The following is an 18,496-nucleotide window of genomic DNA, read 5'->3' as shown; positions in this document are numbered from 1 at the left end:
GAAAGTTGAAGTAAATAACTGACACTCACTACTGGTAATGGAGAGATATCGGCTTCTGATTGGCCAGCAGCTCTCGGAAGAGAAATTTCCGCCTTACTGGGGAAGGTCTTGCAATTAAATGCCGCCGCCCCCCCCCCCCCCCCCCCCCCCCATCTGGGTGATGGGAACCCTGGCGGCAGGGTTTGCATTGCCAACTAGGAACTTAATTCTCCCGGGGCTACCAGTGATTAGTTCAGCAGGGGTGCTATCAGTTTTTCAGGTGGACGTCAGGCATATCCTCGAGTCCATATTAAATTCTGCCCAGCGTAAATTGAGATACACTTTCTGCGTTCACACTATAAACACAAAAGGTTTACCTGCAAATAATTAACATTATTTTGATGTTCAAAAGTGGAGTGATTATCGACCACTAGCAGAAAGAAATCCTTCAGTATTTAAGAATAACAACTTGTAATCCTGTGGCATTTCTTGGCAAATGTTCTGAGACATTTTGACAGAAAATGTGATTTCTGAAAAGAAAATAAAGATAAGATTCTCCGATCCCGCGCTGGGTCGGAGAATTGCCGAGGGGGCACGAGAAACGTGCCACGCCGCTCCGACGCTGGGCTGTCGATTCTCCGGCGAGACATTTCTCCTTCCTTCAACATTCATTACCAGCAATCTATCTCTCCATGCAGAAATCAACAGGCACATTGGAAAGGTATCTGCTGCTATGTGCAGACTGACCAAAAGGTGTGGAAAAATGGTGCACCCACATGAAACACAAATGTTTGAGTGCTTCAAGCTTCCATCCTCGGTAACCTGCTTTACAGCAGTGAGGCCTGGGCAATGGATGCCAAACAAGAACGACGTCTCACCGTATTCCATCTTTGCTGCCTCTAATGAATCCTCAACATGAGGTGGCAGGACCGCATCTCCAACATTGAAATCTTTGAGGTAGCTAACATCCCCAACATGTACGCCACACTGAGCCAGCAGCACTTGAGCTGGTTTAGACATGGGTGAGCTGCATGATGGAAGGCAGGATCCCCAAGGATATATTGTACAACAAGCTCGCCACTGGACTCACTCGCCACCCATCATTTCAGTTTGATGATGCCTGCAAACATGACATGATGTCCTGTGAAATGGACCACAAGCATCGGGAGCAAGTTGCCAGCGATTGTCAACGCTGGTGGACAGCAGTGAAGGAGGGAGTGAAAAGAGGCGATGAGACACAGCAGCTGGCAAGGCATGAGACGGCATCGCAAAGAGAGATCCAGACACTGCCAAACCAATCAGTGATCCATTGACATGCACCCATGTCTCTCGAGACAGTGGGCCCAAGGAGCTTTCAGATGATGGCACTGAAGGGTACCATGTGGCTGACAAATATGAGGGGCCAAGGATAGATCTTTGGGGGACAGCAGAGGTAATGGTGCAGGACTAGGAAAATAAGCCATTGCAAGTTATTTTCTGGTTATGGTTATATAGATTAAAATGGAACCAGGTAAGAGCACCCAGCTGGCTGACTGCTGAGGGGTGCTGGAGCAGGTTAGTGTGGTCACCATAGTCAATGGATGCAGACTGGTCGAGGAGGGTAAGGTTACATTTGTCATAGTCACACAGGATGTTATTTGTGACTTTGGTAAGAGACATTTCAGTACTGCGGCAGGGACAGAAATCTGATTGGAGAGATTCAAACATGGAATTTCGAGAAAGATAGGCATGGATTTGAGGGGTGACAACATCTTTCAAAGACTTTGCAGAGTTAAAAGATAAAACAGAAAAAAAATGAAGGCATAGATTATCCTTGCAATCTTCATGCAGAGCTCCATAAAAGCAATTCAATCAACAGCCTAGCAACCACAGATCCAGTTTATGTAGGAGGGTAGATGAATAAGTGATAACTCAACATCATTCCAAAGTAATTGGCTGAACGATGGTAATGTGCCATTCGAGTCTCATATACATATTGAAGCTGAAAAACTTCAAACGGATCAGAAGGAAACGATATGGGTCACAAAATGACAGAAAACCAATCTGACTGTTCCACCTGAATTTTCACTCAGGTATGTCCAAATTGTCATTTTTATAGTGGTAATGATTGGAAAATTACCACATTACTACACTTCCCACTGCCTGGGGAAAGCGGGTAATATAATCAATGATCCCTCCTACCTGGCTTACTCATTCTTCCAACTTTTTCCATCAGGCAGGAGATACAAAAGTCTGAGAACACGCACGAGCAAATTCAAAAACAGCTCCTTCCCCGCTGTTACCAGACTCTTAAATGTCCCTCTTATGGACTGACCTGATTAACACTACACCCCTGTATGCTTCACCCAATGCTAGTGTTCATGCAGCTACATTGTGTACCTGTCGTTTCCCTATTCCTTTTTATTTTATTTTATTTTCATGTCCTTAATGATCTGTTAAACTGCTCACAGAAAAATACTTTTCACTGTACCTCAGTACACATGACAATAAACCAATCCAATCCAAAATATAGGCAAAGATATTTTTCACAAGAGTAAATAGGGTACTGCCTCTGCTTTACTTTTGACACCATCGCAGACAGATTTCTGTATTCTGCCAACATTTATATGGGCAGTGCTGGTTAAACTAGGCATAAAATTGGTCAATGCCAGAAGGCTCATGATGAATGGACTTTACAGCTTAACAACGCTGCCCAGTTTCTTTTCTGTAAAGTTAATTAAATTAAAATGCAATGTGACACAAAACAGGCGATCCATTCACTATTAGGCCAATTTTCTCTCCTGCTCCATATATTTCAAAACAGTAGTGCTTCATTACCCATGAAACTTTATAAGTGTTATCCCATTTGTTTTATATTTTGTGGCATTGCAAAATGCGTAGCTTTGTGCAGATAACTGCAGACATCCCAACTCTCAAAAATTCATTGGGAGAGTTGTGGGGTGCGATTCTCCGCCCCCTACGCTGGTGGGAGAATAGCGGGAGGGCCTCCCGACATTTTTCACGCCCTCCCGCTATTCTCCCCCCCCCCTCACCCCCGACCCACGCCACGAATCGCCGCTCGCCGTTTTTTACGGCGAGCGGCGATTCTCCGAGGCCGATGGGCCGAGCGGCCGGGCCTTCATGCCCGTTTCAACACGGCAGCAAACACACCTGCTCACTGCCGTCGTGAAACGGTCGCCAGATGCCCGTTTGGGGCATCCAGAGGCCCGATTGGCATGGGAGCACCATGAGAGGCCCGATTGTGCTCGGGAGGGGACAGGCCCGCGATCGGTGCCCACCGATCATCGGGCCAGCGTCCAAAACAGACCCACTCTTTCCCCTCCGCCGCCCGGCAAGATCAAGCTGCCACGTCTTGCTGGGCGGCTGAGGAGAAAGACGCCAACTGCGCATGCGCGGCTGACGTCATCGGCTACGCCAGCCGGCGTGACGCTTGACATGCGGCCTTGATGACCGTCGTCAAGGCAGCGCCGCCGTGATGCACGGGGCCGCGCTCCTAGCCCCGCCCGGGGGGGAGAATCGGCCCCGGAAGTGGCCGTGAAGGCTGCCGTGGGTCACGGCCTGTCCCATGGCAGCCTTTACGATTCTCCGCATTTGCGCAGAATCTCGCCCCACTGATTCCTAAGTAAAACTTCATGATCTCACAATAAACCTCTTCAGTCTCAGGACTTTTTGCAGCCGTTCTTGTAGATGCACCTTTCGTAGGCTGCTGCACCACCCTTCTCCCCTGAATGGATCATGTTAATTATATATACACTAATAGTACCAGCTGGAGGTCTCCGCTGCACCAACAGGGCCTGAAGCTGTAGAAACTGACAGGCCAATATAAACCTGCAGAAAATGTCAGCCTTACCCATCTGCTAAGACGCCAGCACCTCTCTTCAGCAACCAATTGTCTCTCCATCAATTGCACTGCTCAGTTTGGACAATTGGGGAGAGTCTTCGCTTCAATGTGAACTGAGGTGATTTGTTTTCAGTCTGAGGTCATGAGCTACATCAGAAAGATTGCAGCATCTATATCGAGATTGCTCAATATAACTTCATTTAATGAGCAACCAGAAATAACACTTTACAAGCAAAACAAAAATGTAAGGGAGCACCATAGCATGTGCAACATTGGAACATATGCAGACAAATCACATTAAGGCCTCCAATAGAACAGTGAGGAAATGGCTTTTTAACAGGTTTCTTACAGCAGGACTGCTTTTAACAGGAGGAAGGAAATGGGTAGGGATTTCCAGAGTGATTAAACAGGCAGCTGTCAGTGGTAGAACAGAGAAAGCAAGGATTGAGAAGTTGCTTAGAGGAGCATAAGGTGTGTTCATAATCACCAAAGTAGGGTGGGGTAAATGGGTCAGGAACTGATTTGAAACAAAGGATGGGAATTTCACCTCTGCAATGTTGAGCGGACAGCATAGGTTCTAACCAATTCCAATTTATATGATGTAAAGATTACAAAGTACTCTTGACATTTTCAGACAATTGCTAACATCATTCCTAACATTTCTGAAATATGATATCAAAGCACACAGTTCTCAATATTGCTTACAATGGATTAAGTGAGGGAAACCCATCAAGATTAAATAATAACAAAGCCTTCGACCGGGTGGGATGGGAGTACCTGTGGGAAGCGCTAAGAAGGGTTGGATTCGGTGAGGGGTTCATAGATTCGGTCCAGCTAATCTATTAGGCCCCCATGGCAAGTGTGTGCATGAACAGGGTGAGGTCGGAATACTTTAGGCTCCACCAGGAGACGAGGCAGGGATGCCCCCTCTCTGCGTTTTATTCACCCTTGCGATAGAGCCATTGGCCATAGCGTTGCGGGCTTCAAAGAACTGGCAGGGGCTGGCCTGCGGAGGGAGGAGCATCGGGTCTCGCTCTATGCGGATGATCTGCTCTTGTATATCTCGGACCCACTAGAGGGGATGGGGGAGGTCATGCAGATTTTGAGGGACTTTGGCAATTTTTCGGGGTATAAACTAAACGAGAAGAAAAGCGAGATGTTCGTGATCCAAGCTAAGGGGCAGGAAAAGAGACTGTGAAAGCTTCCGCTGAAGATGGTCGAGAAGGGCTTTCAGTACCTAGGTATACAGGTGGCTCGAAAGTGGGATGCCCTCCACAAGCTTAATTTATCTCGGCTGGTAGAACAGATGGAGGGGACTTCAAAAGGTGGGACATGCTCCCGCTACCTCTAGCGGGGAGGGTGCAGACCATTAAGATGACCGTCCTCCCCAGGTTTTTGTTCGTCTTCCAGTGCCTTCCCATCTTCATCCCCAAGTCCTTCTTTAAGCGGGTGAACAAGATCATCTCGGGATTTGTATGGGGAAATAAAACCCCGCGAGTAAAGAGACCGTACCTAGAGCAGTCGGCGGGGGGTGGGTTGGGGGGGGTTGGCGCTGCCGACCCTTTGCAGCCAATATTGGGCGGCTAACATAGCCATGATTAGAAAATGTGTATTGGGGGAGGGGTCGATGTAGGAGTGGTTATTGGTGGCTTCATGCAAAGGTACCAGCCTAGGGGCACTTGTAACGGCACCTCTGCCGTTCTCGCCGGTCCGCTACTCCTCCAGTCCGGTGCCGGCATTAAAGATCTGGGGTCAGTGGAGAAGACACAAGGGGGTGGAGGGAGCCTCAGTTTGGACCCCGATACGCAACAATCACAGATTTGTCCCGGGCAAGATAGACGGAGGGTTTCAAAGCTGGCATAGGACAGGCAAAAGGATGGGGGACCTGTTCATGGACGGGACCTTTCCCAGCCTGAAAGTGCTGGAGGAGAAATTCAGTTTGCCCCCTGGAAATGCTTTCAGATACTCTCAGGTACGCGCCTTTCTCAAAAAACAGGTGGTGACATTTCCGTTGCTACCCCCACGCAGGATACAGGATAGGTTGGTCTCCGGAACCTGGGTAGGGGAGGGGAAGGTATCGGACATCAACCAGGAACTTCAGGAGGCAGAGAAAGCCCAGTGGAGGAACTTTAGGGCAAGTGGGAGGAGGAGCTAGGCGGGGAGCTGGATGTGAACCTGTGGGCGGACGCCCTAAACAGGGTCAATTCTTCTTCATCATGTGCCAGGCTTAGCTTAATCCAGTTTAAGGTGGTCCACCGGGCACACATGACAGCAGCCAGGATGAGCAAGCTCTTTGGGGTTGAGGATAAATGTGCGAAGTGTGCGGGAAGCCCTGCAGATCATGTCCATATGTTCTGGGCTGCCCGGCTCTTAAGGGATTCTGGCAGGGATTTGCTAAGGCAATGTCCAAGATCTTGGACACGCGGGTGGTGCCGAGTCCAGAGATAGCCATCTTTGGTGTGTCAGATGATCCAGGAGTTCAGGAAGCGAAAGAGGCCGACGTATTGGCCTTTGCCTCCCTGGTAGCCCGGAGACAGATCCTATTAATGTGGAGGGACTCGAAGCCCCCGAGTGTGGAGACTTGGGTCGGGGACATGGCTGGGTTTCTCAGCCTCGAGAAAATAAAGTTTGCCCTGAGAGGGTCCTTGGCAGGGTTCTCTCGGAGGTGGCAGCCGTTCCTCGACTTTCTAGGAGAGCAGTAAAGTTCAGCAGCAGCAGCAACTTGGTGGTGATGGGGGGGGTGGAATTGTTACATAGTATTGTTCCTTTTTCTGTATATATGGTTAACATTTATTTTGTTATGTTAAATGTTGTTAACGGTTATGCAAAAAGTTATGTTTTGAAAGAAATTTGAATTAAAATTATTTTAAAAAAAGATTAAATAATGACAGTAGCATCCCCAATGTCACCCAGATGCCTAAATGTTTCCACCTGAATTTAACAAATTGTTTTGCTAAGGGGGGGGGGGGGGGGGGGCGTCACAATCAAATCCAGTGACTACCGACATGTACCTTGTGTCAGGGTGAGGTGACTGCGCTCCCAGACTCCCCCGCGGTGGGGAAACCGCTCTATCTGCCGCACGGGCGGGCGGCCCGGGACTGCGCATGTCCAAGGGAGGGGGAGCTCCTCACATGCAGGGAAAGGCCCGGCCCCCTGATCTGCATGCTGAGATGTTGACCAATGAAAAAAGATTGAGGACCGGAGGGACTGTGGTTCTCCAGCCAATCAGAGCTCCTCACATGCAGGGAAAGGCCCCGCCCCCTGATCTGCGTGCTGAGATGTTGACCAATGAAAAAGGATTGAGGACCGGAGGGACTGTGGTTCTCCAGCCAATCAGAGCTCCTCACATGCAGGGAAAGGCCCCACCCCCTGATCTGCGTGCTGAGATGTTGACCAATGAAAAAAGATTGAGGACCGGAGGGACTGTGGTTCTCCAGCCAATCAGAGCACGGGCTTTGTGTGAGTGATAATTGAGCTTTCACACCGACGGAATCTTCCTCCTGTCTCCAACATCTGTGAGTAAAACATTTTCTTTTCTCCCTCTTTCCATTTCTTTTTTCATTCTGACCATCAATTGGTCACTTGCAGCAACTGAAGGGAAAGGAAGTGAATCCAGGGAGGGTTCAGACTCTGGAAAGCTTGGCCCAGGTCTCTCTCTTAAAAATATTGACATCCTTTGCTCCCTCAGTTTGACACATGAAATGAAATGAAAATCGCTTATTGTCAGGGGCTGTTTAGCACAGGGCTACATTGCTGGCTTTGAAAGCAGACCAAGGCAAGCCAGCAGCACGATTCGATTCCTGTAACAGCCTCCCCAAACAGGCGCTGGAATGTGGCGAATGCGGAATGTGACAATAAGCGATTTTCATTTCATAAGTAGGCTTCAAATGAAGTTACTGTGAAAAGCCCCTAGTATTGACCAGGACACGGGGGTAACTCCCCTGCTCTTCTTCAAAATAATGGCTGTGGGATCTTCAACATCCACCTAATAGGGACAGACAGAGCCTCAGTTTAACAACTTATTTGAAAGAAGGCTGTTCTGACAGTGCAGCACTCCCTCAGTTCTGAGTGTGATTAGGGATTCAGTCATTCACCCCCAACTGCTGACACACCAGCGAGTTCACTCTGGGGAGAGGCTGTTCACCTGCTCTGTGTGTGGGAAGAGATTCTCTCAATTAACCAACCTGCTGACATACCAGGGAGTTCACTCCGGGAAGAGGCCGTTCACCTGCAGTGTGTGTAGGAGGGAATTCACTCAGCCATCCATCCTGCTGAGACATCAGTGAGTTCATACAGGTGAGAAGCCATTGACCTGCCCTCTGTGTGGTAAGGGATTCAGTCATTCACCCCAACTGCTGAGACACCAGCGAGTTCGCACTGGGGAGAGACCATTCACTGCTCTCTGCACACAACGGTTTAGAACATCATCTACATTGAAATGAAAATCACTTATTGTCACAAGTAGGCTTCACTGAAGTTAGTGTGAAAAACCCCTAGTCGCCACATTCCGGCGCCTGTTCAGGAGGCTGGTACGGGAAGTTATATTCAAAATGTTTTCCTTTCTCATAATATTTCTCAGTATATTAGGCCTTATACTTGAGTCTTTGGGGCATACAATCAAGATTTGCCCCGGGCATCACCAGACCTCTGCACACCACTGTTATGGGAGGAGACTTAAAAATGTGCTGGAATCGAGGGTGGACAGGTCGAGCCCCAGGTCAATGGGAAGGCTGCAGATGGTGAAGGAGCTGGAGGGTTTAGGGAAAGGATGGGTATCGTGGACCAATGGAGATTTAAGAACCTGGGGGGGGAGGGAGTACTACTTTTCACACATCTATAGGGTATACACCAGAATTTGTTTTTGTGGTGAACCGGGTGGTATTGGTAGGGTTGGTGGGGGCAGAGTATGCGGGGCTAGTCATGTCGGACCATGCGCCGCACTGACTGGAGAGTCGGCTTAGTTCGGAATGGAAGTAGAGGCCAGGATGGAAGTTGGATTTGAGGTTGTTAGTGGACAGGGCGTTTTGTGATAAGGTGCAGTTGGTGATTAAGGACTACGTGGAGTTGAACCAAAATGGGGAGGTATCAGCGGCCACATCCTGGGACGCATTGAAGGTGGCGGTTCGGCGGGAAATTATCTCATTCAAGGCGCATGAAGACTGGAAAAGGAGAGAGGAGTTCAAACAATTGTTGGGCGAGATAGTCAAGATGGATACGGTATATTCGAGAGCCCCCACCGCGGAAAGGAAAAGGTAGGTTACAGGCTCAGTTTGACAGGTTGACGACGGGAAGGGCGGTTGGGCAGCTACTGAGGGCGAAGAGGGTGCAGGTTGAATATGTAGAGAAGGCAAGCTGCCTGTTACCCATCAGTTATAGAGGCAGGCCGCATCCAGGGAAACCTTGAGGGTACGGATGATGGGGGAGCTAGTGTCAGAGCGGGAAAGATAAGCAGGATGTTCAGGGGATATTACGAGGAATTGCATAGGGTGGACCCGGGGGGGTGAAGAGGGGGATAAGCAACGGGCTGGAATTTCCACGGCTGAATTAGTAGAGGAGGCAGGCGCTAGAGGAGCCTTTAAGACTGAGGAAGGTAATGGAGAGTATAAGAGGGATGAAGTCGGGGAAGGTCCCGGGCCAGATGGTTACCTGGCAGAATTTTATGAGGAGTTTGCGGCGGAATTGGCACCACACCTACTGGGCATTTAGCGAGGCGCCGACGAAGGCGGAGCTACCATAGACAATGACGCAGGCGACGATTATGCTAATACCAAAGAAAGGGAAGAACCATTAGAATGTGGGTGGCTGTTAAATATGGATATAAAAGTGCTGGGTAAGATAGTGGCGGGGAGGATGGAAGGATGCACCCCAGGGGTGGTTGCAGAGGACCAAACGAGCTTTGTTAAAGGCAGGCAAACCTCGAGCAATATAAGGCGATTGAATGTGATGGTGACCCCGTGAAGAGGACGGGTGGTGGTGTCTATGGACGCGGAGAAGACATTTGATCGGGTGGAGTGATGGTACATGTTCGAGGTCCGGGGAAGGTTTGGGTTTGGGCCAAAATTTGTGGCCTGCGTGTGTCTTCTGTATGTGGTCCTGGTGGCGAGCATACGGACCAATGAGATGAGCTCACAGTGTTTCGGGTTGCACAGGGTAACGAGACAGGGGAGACCGCTCATGCTGCTACTGTTTTTTCAGGTGATAGAGCCCTTGGCGACGGCCCTTAGTGGGTCAGCAGAGTGGCAGGGGATTAGGAGTGGGAGCAGGGATCACCGGGTGTCTCTGTATGTGGACGATGTGCCAGACCCACTAGAGTGTCTAGGGAGGATTGTGAGCCTATTCGAGAGGTTTGGGGCTTTCTTACGCTATAAGTTGAACGTGGAGAAAAGTGAGGTGTTCCCGGTGAACAAGTCGGGTCAGAGAGCCAATTTAGGGGGCTGCCATTTAGGGTAACCAAGAATAGGTTTAGGTATTTGGGGATCCAGGTAATGGGAGAGTGGCCAATGTTACTTAAGTGGAACTCAACAAATTTGGTGGAGAAGATAAGGGAGGACTTTAGGAGGTGGGATACACTACATTTGGCGCTGGCAGGGAGGGTTCAAGTGGTGAAAATGAATGTTCTGCCAAGGTTATGAAATGAAAATGAAATGAAAATCACATTGTCACAAGTAGGCTTCAAATTAAGTTACTGTAAAAAGCCCCTAGTCAACACATTACAGAGCCTGTTCGGGGAGGCTGGTATGGGAATTGAAGCGTGCTGCTGACCTGCCTTGGTCTGCTTTAAAAGCCAGCTATTTAGCCCTGTGCTAAACCAGCCCCTTGTATTGTTTATATTTCAGACACTCACGATTTCTATTCTAAAGGCCTTTTTAAAAAAAGTTGGATCCAGTCATTTCAGAGTTTGTATAGGCTGGGAAGGTGCCAACGGTGAAGAGAACCCTGCTGCAGAGACAGAGGCAGAAGGGGGGTTGGCGTTGCTGAACATGCTGCACTACTATCAGTCAGAAAATGTGGAGAAAGTGAGTCGCTGATGGGAAGGAGAAGGGTTAGAATGGATTAGAATGGAGCAAAAGTCCTGTAGGAGGTCCAGCCTGAGGGCCATGGTGGCGGTGGTGCCACAGCTGGCATCGATGAGATGTACTGAGAACCCGATTGTACAGTCCACGATTAAGGTGTGGAACCAGCTGAGGAGACATTTTAGGATAGAGGGGATGTCGGTGTTAACACTGTTACGTGATAACCAGGGCCGGCTCAAGGTACCGGCAACTCGGGCAGTCGCCCGGGGCGCCATGTGCTAGGGGGCGCCATCAACAAGTGCGTGACCGGCGTCAGAGACCTGCCGACAGAGAGACAGGCCCGCCGATCGGTGAGTCCCGATCATATACCAGGTCACTCCGGCCCCCCCCGCCCCCGATCCGACCCGACCCCCCCCCCCCGACCCGACCCGACCCCCCCCGACCCGACCCGACCCCCCCCCGACCCGACCCCCCCCGACCCGACCCGACCCCCCCCCCCGACCCGACCCCCCCCCCCCGACCCGACCCCCCCCCCCCCCCGACCCGACCCCCCCCCCCGACCCGACCCGACCCCCCCCCCCCCCCCCCCCCCCCCCGAAGGGCGCCGAAGTTCAGCTTGCCCGGGCGCCATCAACCCTAGGGCCGGCGCTGGTGATAACCATGGGTTTAAGCCGGGGCGACAGACGGTATGTACAGCAAGTAGAGAGAGATGGTGCTGGTGAGGGTGATCTATTTGTATCTGGATGAGAGGTTCACAAAATAGAGGAGTTCAGGGAGAGGGTAGAGCTCCCGATGGGGAAGTGAATTTAGGTATTTACAAGTAACGGGCTTTGCACGGAATGTGTGGAAAGGGTTTGACAGGCTCCCAAAATATTCCCTTTTGGAACGGTTACTGTTTCCAGACTCGAAGGGGAGGGTAGGATTGGGGACATATTTGGGTGGCTGGGAGATTAGGGGGTGTGCAGATGGTGAGGATCAAGTAGAAACGGGAGGAGTTGGGGAGAGAGATAGGTTGGGGAGTGTGAAGTGAGGCACTGCACAGGGTGAATTCGACTTCCTCATGTGCGAGGATGAGTTTGACAATTTTTTAAAAATTACTTTTATAAATTTAGAGTACCCAATTTTTTTTTCCAATTAAAGGGCAATTTAGCGTGGCCAATCCAACTACCCTGCATGTCTTTGGGTTGTGGGGGCGAAACCCACACAAACAAAGGGAGAATTTGCAAACTCCACACGGACAGTGACCCAGAGCCGGGATCGAACTTGGGACCTCGGCGCCGTGAGGCAACAGGGCTAACCCACTGTGCCACCGTGCTGCCCGAGCTTGATAAGTTTAAGGTGGTACACAGGGTGCACATGACTCGTGCGAGAAGGAGTGGGTTCTTCTAGCGGGTGGCAGGCGAGTGTGAGAAGTGTGGGTGAGGGCCAGCAAACAACGCACATATATTCTGGGGCTGCGAGAAGTTAGTGAGATACTGGGTGGGAAATTTGGGGCGCTAGCAAGGATTGTGGGGGTGGATGTCGGGCCAGACTCTATACTGGCGATTTTTGGGATGTCGGAAAAGCCGAAGCTGATGGAGGGGAGGAAGGCCACATCGTGGCCTTCACCTCCCTGATTGGCCGGCGGAGAATTTTACTGAATGGCAGTCGGTAACACCGCTGGGGGTGCAGATGGATAGCGGATCTATACGACTTCCTCTGGCTGGAGTAAATTAAGTTTGAACTGAGGAGTTCAGTGGAGGGCTTTAAGGCACGGTGCGTGGCATTGTTTGTGGCCATTTTTGAGGAGCTGGTTGTCGTGGAGGGCATTTGGGGGCAGGATGAAAAAGTGGGAAAATTTGTACAGACTGTAAAACTGTGAGTTGGGGAGTGTGTGCCCCGAATTATTTATGTTTTGTAACTTTTCGATTAAGTTTGAAATAAAATACAATTTTAAAAATAAACCTTGTTCTTACCTTATCAAAATTTTTCAGTTCTTCATTCCTGTCAAAGTCCATATCGTATCTTGACCATTGCGGGGCATCCAGCCATCTGTTCCGGTTGTGGGACCTGTCTGCTATCACAAGAGAGGGATCATTGGAGTAAATAGTTGGGAATTGTCCTCCTTTACTGTAAGGACTCTGACTTGTATTCAGAGCTGACATACGGAAATCCTGGAAGTACTTCCTGGTGGTGTTTCCATAGGTATCACCGTAAGTAAAATTTATAGTAGGAACGTAGCCACGGTACCTGGAAAGAAGAATATAACAATTAATGAGAATTCAGTTCAGTCCACAAAATGTCTCACTGATAGCGCACTGTCTCAATGATGTTTAACGATTAAACAGTAATGAATAAGATGGTGATCTGATCAGATATTCCATTCCATCCACATTATCAGGCTGAGGTTTCAATGTTCTGGAATGGCATATCCTGCACACAGGGGAGAAGTTTTAGCAGAAGAGTCAACTCATGGGGCACCAAAGGTTGCAGTGGTGCAGTAGTATTGTCACTGGGTTAGTAACCTGGGTTCAAATCCCACCATTGCAGATGGTGAAATTTGAATTCAATAAAAATCTGGATTTAAGAATAGAATGATGACCATAAGACCATTGACAATTGTTGTAAAAACCTATCTGGTTCATTAATGTCCTATAGGGATGGAAATCTGCCATAAGTCCAGGTCCACCGCAACTCTTAAATGCTTTCTGAAAAGAAATGTCACTCAGTTCAAGGGATGGGCACTAAATGCTGGTTCATCCAGTGATGGCACATCCCAGGAATTTAAAAAAAAGTCTTGTAGAATTTAGGTGGGAAGCCATTGGGTAATAGTCAGCATCACAGTCTGTGATTAAGGAATTAAGCAGTTGTGCACTCTCCTCCTGGAGATCTGACAATGGTTAGTAATGTGTGGTTACGTACAATCATACAAAATAGAAGCAGGGGTAGGTCATTCAGCTCCTGGCGTCTGCTCCACCATTCAATAAGATCACGGCTGATGTGTTTGCATTTCCCATTCCACATTTCCATCATTCCCCAATAGCCTTTAATTCCCTTGCCCAATAAGGATCTATCTATCTCAACCTTAAAAATGTTTGCTGACCCCGCTTTGACCATGTTCTGCAGCAGAGAATTTCAAAGTCTCACAACTTTCTAACATAAATAAAGTCATCCTCACTTTTGTCCTATAAGGGCAACCCCTAATTTTAAAACAGTGCCCCCTAGTTCTGGACTCATTCACAAGAGGGAACATCCTTTCCACATCCACCTTAAGAAGAGCATTCAGGATCTTATATACTTCAATGAAGTCTCCTAAACTCCAACAGGAAGAAGCCTGGCCGGTCCAAAGTATCCTCATAAGACAACCCACTCATTCCAGATATCAATCTAGTAAACCTCCTCTGAGCCACCTTCGACAGATTTACATCCTTCTTCAAATAAGGAGACCAAAACTCCACGCAATATTCAAGATGTGGGCCGGAATTCTCTGGCCATTGGGATTCTCTGTTCCCACCTGCAGCGCACCCCCACCTATGTGTTTCCCTGTGGCATGGGGTTGTGATGATATGCATAATGTAAGTTTGTTAATAATGCTATGTATGATCTCTAACCACTAGGTGGCATTGGAAACCCATCACGTCACCATGTGATCTGGAAGTTGGGAGTTGGTCATGCTGGGAGATAGAAGTATCCGTGGGAGTTGTTTAGTGTTAGTTGTTTGTTAGTTAATGTATCCGAGTTATCTTACCACATAGTTTGTTCTATAATAACTTATTTTAAACTACCTGCAGATTCACTTCGATCAGTCTACAGAACATGGCAGGGGTGCCTTGAATAGGAAATCCTATTGACAAGCAGCTGGAAGAGAGAATTCTGTCACCACTGAATGACGTGTCACTGAGAAAGAAATAGCTGGGGGACTGAAGAATACAGCCTCTGGTCTCACCAATGCCCCGTATAACCCAAGCACAACGGGCTGGATTCTCCAATTTGAAGACGAGGTGCTGATGCCGGCATGGGAACAGTGGCATTTTAACCCCGAAGAAACGGTGCAAAAGCTGCACTGATCTTCTGTCAGGTGAGGGGGCTAGCAGGCACGCAGCGTAAAGCCCCCAGCTTTAGCTGCGGATACGGCCGGAGAACTGCCGGATCAGTGGCCGCGCATGCGCACAGTGGTGGCTTACAACGGTCACGCCGTGCAACGTGATGCTGGCCACGCATGGACCCAGCCTGCCAAAAACATGCCCCCTTTGATCAGGCTCGCCACCCCCAGACCACACCCTACCAGTGCCCCCAACCCCCGGATCAGCCACCAGCAGTGCCCCCTGCCTGAGGAGCAACTCCACCAGACTGTGGCGGCACTGGACTCAGTCCGTAGCCACCACGTCGGGTTCACGAAAATAAACAGCATGAGCGACCCACGCCACCGGGAATTTGGCCCATCGGGGGAGGGCCTCAGGTGATTTCCTGAGGCCATCCATACGGTGTGCGTCGTACTCAGAGTACATCGTTTTGGAGGGGACGGAGCGTCACAAAAGCGGTGCCGCCCCCTGATTTTAGCACAAACGGGGATTCTCCGGCCGATCGCCAAACACAATTTTGGCGTCGGAGACCAGAGATTCCCGCCCCATATATTTACTTTCAACGTCAATTTCTCTCATAATAAAGCATTGCATTCCATTAGCCTTCTTGATTATGTGCTGCATCTACATGCTAACATTTTGTGACTCATATAATAGAACACCTAGATCCCTCCGCACACTGGAATTCTGTAGTTTTTAGTCTTCCTACCAGAGTAAATGATTTCCCATTTTCCCATATTATACTCCATCAGCAAGATTTTCCCCACTCGCCTAACCCATCTATATTCGTAGGCAAACCCTTCATGTTATCTTATCAACAAATTTAGCTACCATGCCTGTGTTCCCCTCATCCAAGTCATTGCTGTAATGTGATGAGATATACATTTTTATATTTTTTGTGATTATGTTTGTAGTGTAGTTAAAGAAAACTATGTGTGTGTGTTAGATCAAGATTAATTGAACAGAGGAAGATTACGAGATTCAGGGGGCAGGATCCTCCAATAGCAATGTCCCCACGACCGCGGAAAAAGGGCGCGAACCACTCCGACGTCAACGGTCCTTGACAATGAGGAATGCTCTCTTTCCTAGGGGGCTAGGTCAGCGCCGGAGTGGTCCCTGTAGCTCCAGCCGGCACGGAACGGCCGGCGTGATTCCATGCATGTGCGGGGCTTCCCTTCTCCGCGCTGGCTCCCGGGCAATATGGCGGAGGCCTACAGGGGCCCGACATGGAGGAACATAGGCTCCACAGAACCAGCCCGCCCGTCGATCGGTAGGCCCCAATCATGGGCCAGGCCACCATGGGGGTCGTATCCCCCCGCGCCCCCTCCAGGACGGCCCCCGCAGTCACACTTTCCAGGTCCCGCCGTGTGGGACCTGAGTAACCCACGCCAACGGGACTCGGCCGAACTCGGCGGCCACTCGGCTCATCGTAGCCCAGAGAATCGCCTAGGAGCAGCTTTCAATGGCCCCCGACAGGCACGGTGGGAATCCCACAGGCGCCAGAAAATCGGCGGGGGGGGGAGAGAGTCGGTAAGCCAGAGTGGTGGTGTGAGTCTCGCATCACCCTGGGTATCCTCCAACCCAGCGCGGGGTCAGAGAATCCCGGCCAGGTTGTCTGTGAGGTTTAAGAGATGAATGGTTAAAGGCGTTAGGTTTGTGCATTTGTAATGAGAGGTTGTGATGAGTTTGAGTGACAAATAAATAGGGTGGAACTGAACTTTGCATTGTGAGATAATTCCCTTGCCCAATAAGGATCTATCTATCTCGACCTTAAAAATGTTTGCTGACCCCACTTTGACCATGTTCTGGGGCAGAGAATTTCAAAGTCTCACAACTTTCTAACATTAATAAAGTCATCCTCACTTTTTTCCTATAAGGGCAGTCGCTAATTTTAATACAGTGCCCCCTAGTTCTGGACTCATTCACAAGAGGGAACATCCTTTCCACATCCACCTTGAGAAGAGCATTCAGGATCTTATATACTTCAATGAAGTCTTCTAAACTCCAACAGGAAGAAGCCTGGCCGGTCTAAAGTATCCTCATAAGACAACCCACTCATTCCAGATATCAATCTAGTAAACCTCCTCTGAACCACCTTTCAGCAGTTTAATTTCAAAAGGGAAAGCAGAGGTGATAATGAACATTTTCATCTTATCTTTGAGTAAACAGGGGAAGGTATATTACATTTTATTCACTTAAAAATGGAGGCAAAATAAAAAGCATGAAAGATTTGTATCCTCGGGGAAGTTTTGTTTCAGGACGTATTTAAGGACAATGGAACCTGAGATGAAAGGGGGAAAAGATATTAAGGAAAGGAATGATCAACTGAGTGCGAGTGGCTGTGAGGAAAAGCCCTGAAGACCACCTCCTCTGTGCTGAGAAGCTGTGAACATTTTGAATTGGAAGCAGCCACCCAGTTTTAAACCAGGAGTCTTTGTTTTAGAAAGTAGTTTGTTTCTGAACTTCTTTTTAGAATTACATGCCAGAGTGGAAATTATAGAGATAGAGCCATGCAGAACAGAACATGCCCTTCAGCCCACCATGCATATGCTGACCATCAAATACCAATCTTTTTATTTAATTTAGAGTACCCAATTCATTTTACAAATTAAGGGGAAATTTAGCGTGGCCAATCCACCGACTCTGCACATCTTTGGGTTGTGGGGGCGAAACCCACGCAGACATGGGGCGAATGTGCAAACTCCACACGGAGAGTGACCCAGAGCCGGAATCGAATCTGGGACCTCGGCGTCATGAGGCAACAGTGCTAACCACTGTGCCACCGTGCTGCCCTTATCAAATACCAATCTATACTGATCTATACTAATCCCCTACTATGCCTTGCTGATTTAAATGTTCATCCAGGTGCTTCTTAAATGTTGCAAGAGTACCTGCCTCCTCCACACTTTCAGGCAGCTCGATCCATATTTCCATCAACCTCTGGGTGAAAAACTGTTTCCTCAGGACCCCTCCAAGCCACTTACTCCTCACCTTAAACCTATGCCCTCTGGTCTTAGACACCTCTGCCATGTGGAAAAGATTCTTACAATCTACCTTATCTATGCCTTTCATAAATTTTTATACCTTTATTAGATCCCCCCTCAGCTTCCTCTGCTCCAGGGAAAGCAAACCCACCCTATGTGGAGAGGAACTGGTGAAAATCAACTGGAAGCAGACCCTAGCAGGGAAGACAGTAGAGCAAAAATGGCAGGAGTTTGTATGCATAATTGAGGACACTGTACAGAGGTTCATCCCCAAGAAAAGAAAGATTATCCAGGGAGGGATTAGACAGCCATGGCTGACAAAGGAGGTCAGGAAATGTATCAAAGAAAAAGAGAGATCCTATAAAGTGGCCAAAAGCACCGGGAAATCAGAAGATTGGGAAGGCTACAAAAACAAACAGAGGTTAACAAAGAGACAAATAAGGAAGGAGAGGATCAAATATGAAGGCAGGCTAGCCAGTAATATAAGAAATGATAGTAAAAGTTTCTTTCAATACATAAGAAACAAACGTCAGGCCAAAGTAGACATTGGGCCAATTCAAACTGATTCTGGAAGGCTAGTGATGGGAGATGAGGAAATGGCTGGAGAACTTAATAAGT

General features: G+C 48.9%; 1 protein-coding gene across 1 annotated transcript in view; it reads right to left on the bottom strand.

Moving 5' to 3' along the window:
• The window catches only part of fam166c (family with sequence similarity 166 member C), a 64,740-nt gene that overhangs the window by 23,717 nt on the left and 22,527 nt on the right, over positions 1-18,496 (bottom strand). The window contains exon 2 of the mRNA XM_038798804.1: positions 12,789-13,062. Within this exon, the coding sequence (XP_038654732.1) occupies positions 12,789-13,062 (274 nt within the window). The remainder of the gene's footprint in view (positions 1-12,788; positions 13,063-18,496) is intronic.

This window comes from Scyliorhinus canicula, chromosome 6, assembly GCF_902713615.1.
Source record: "Scyliorhinus canicula chromosome 6, sScyCan1.1, whole genome shotgun sequence".
Lineage (NCBI taxonomy): Eukaryota > Metazoa > Chordata > Chondrichthyes > Carcharhiniformes > Scyliorhinidae > Scyliorhinus > Scyliorhinus canicula.
The sequence above is the reverse complement of the archived record's forward strand: the minus strand, read 5'-3'. Positions and strand labels throughout refer to the sequence as shown.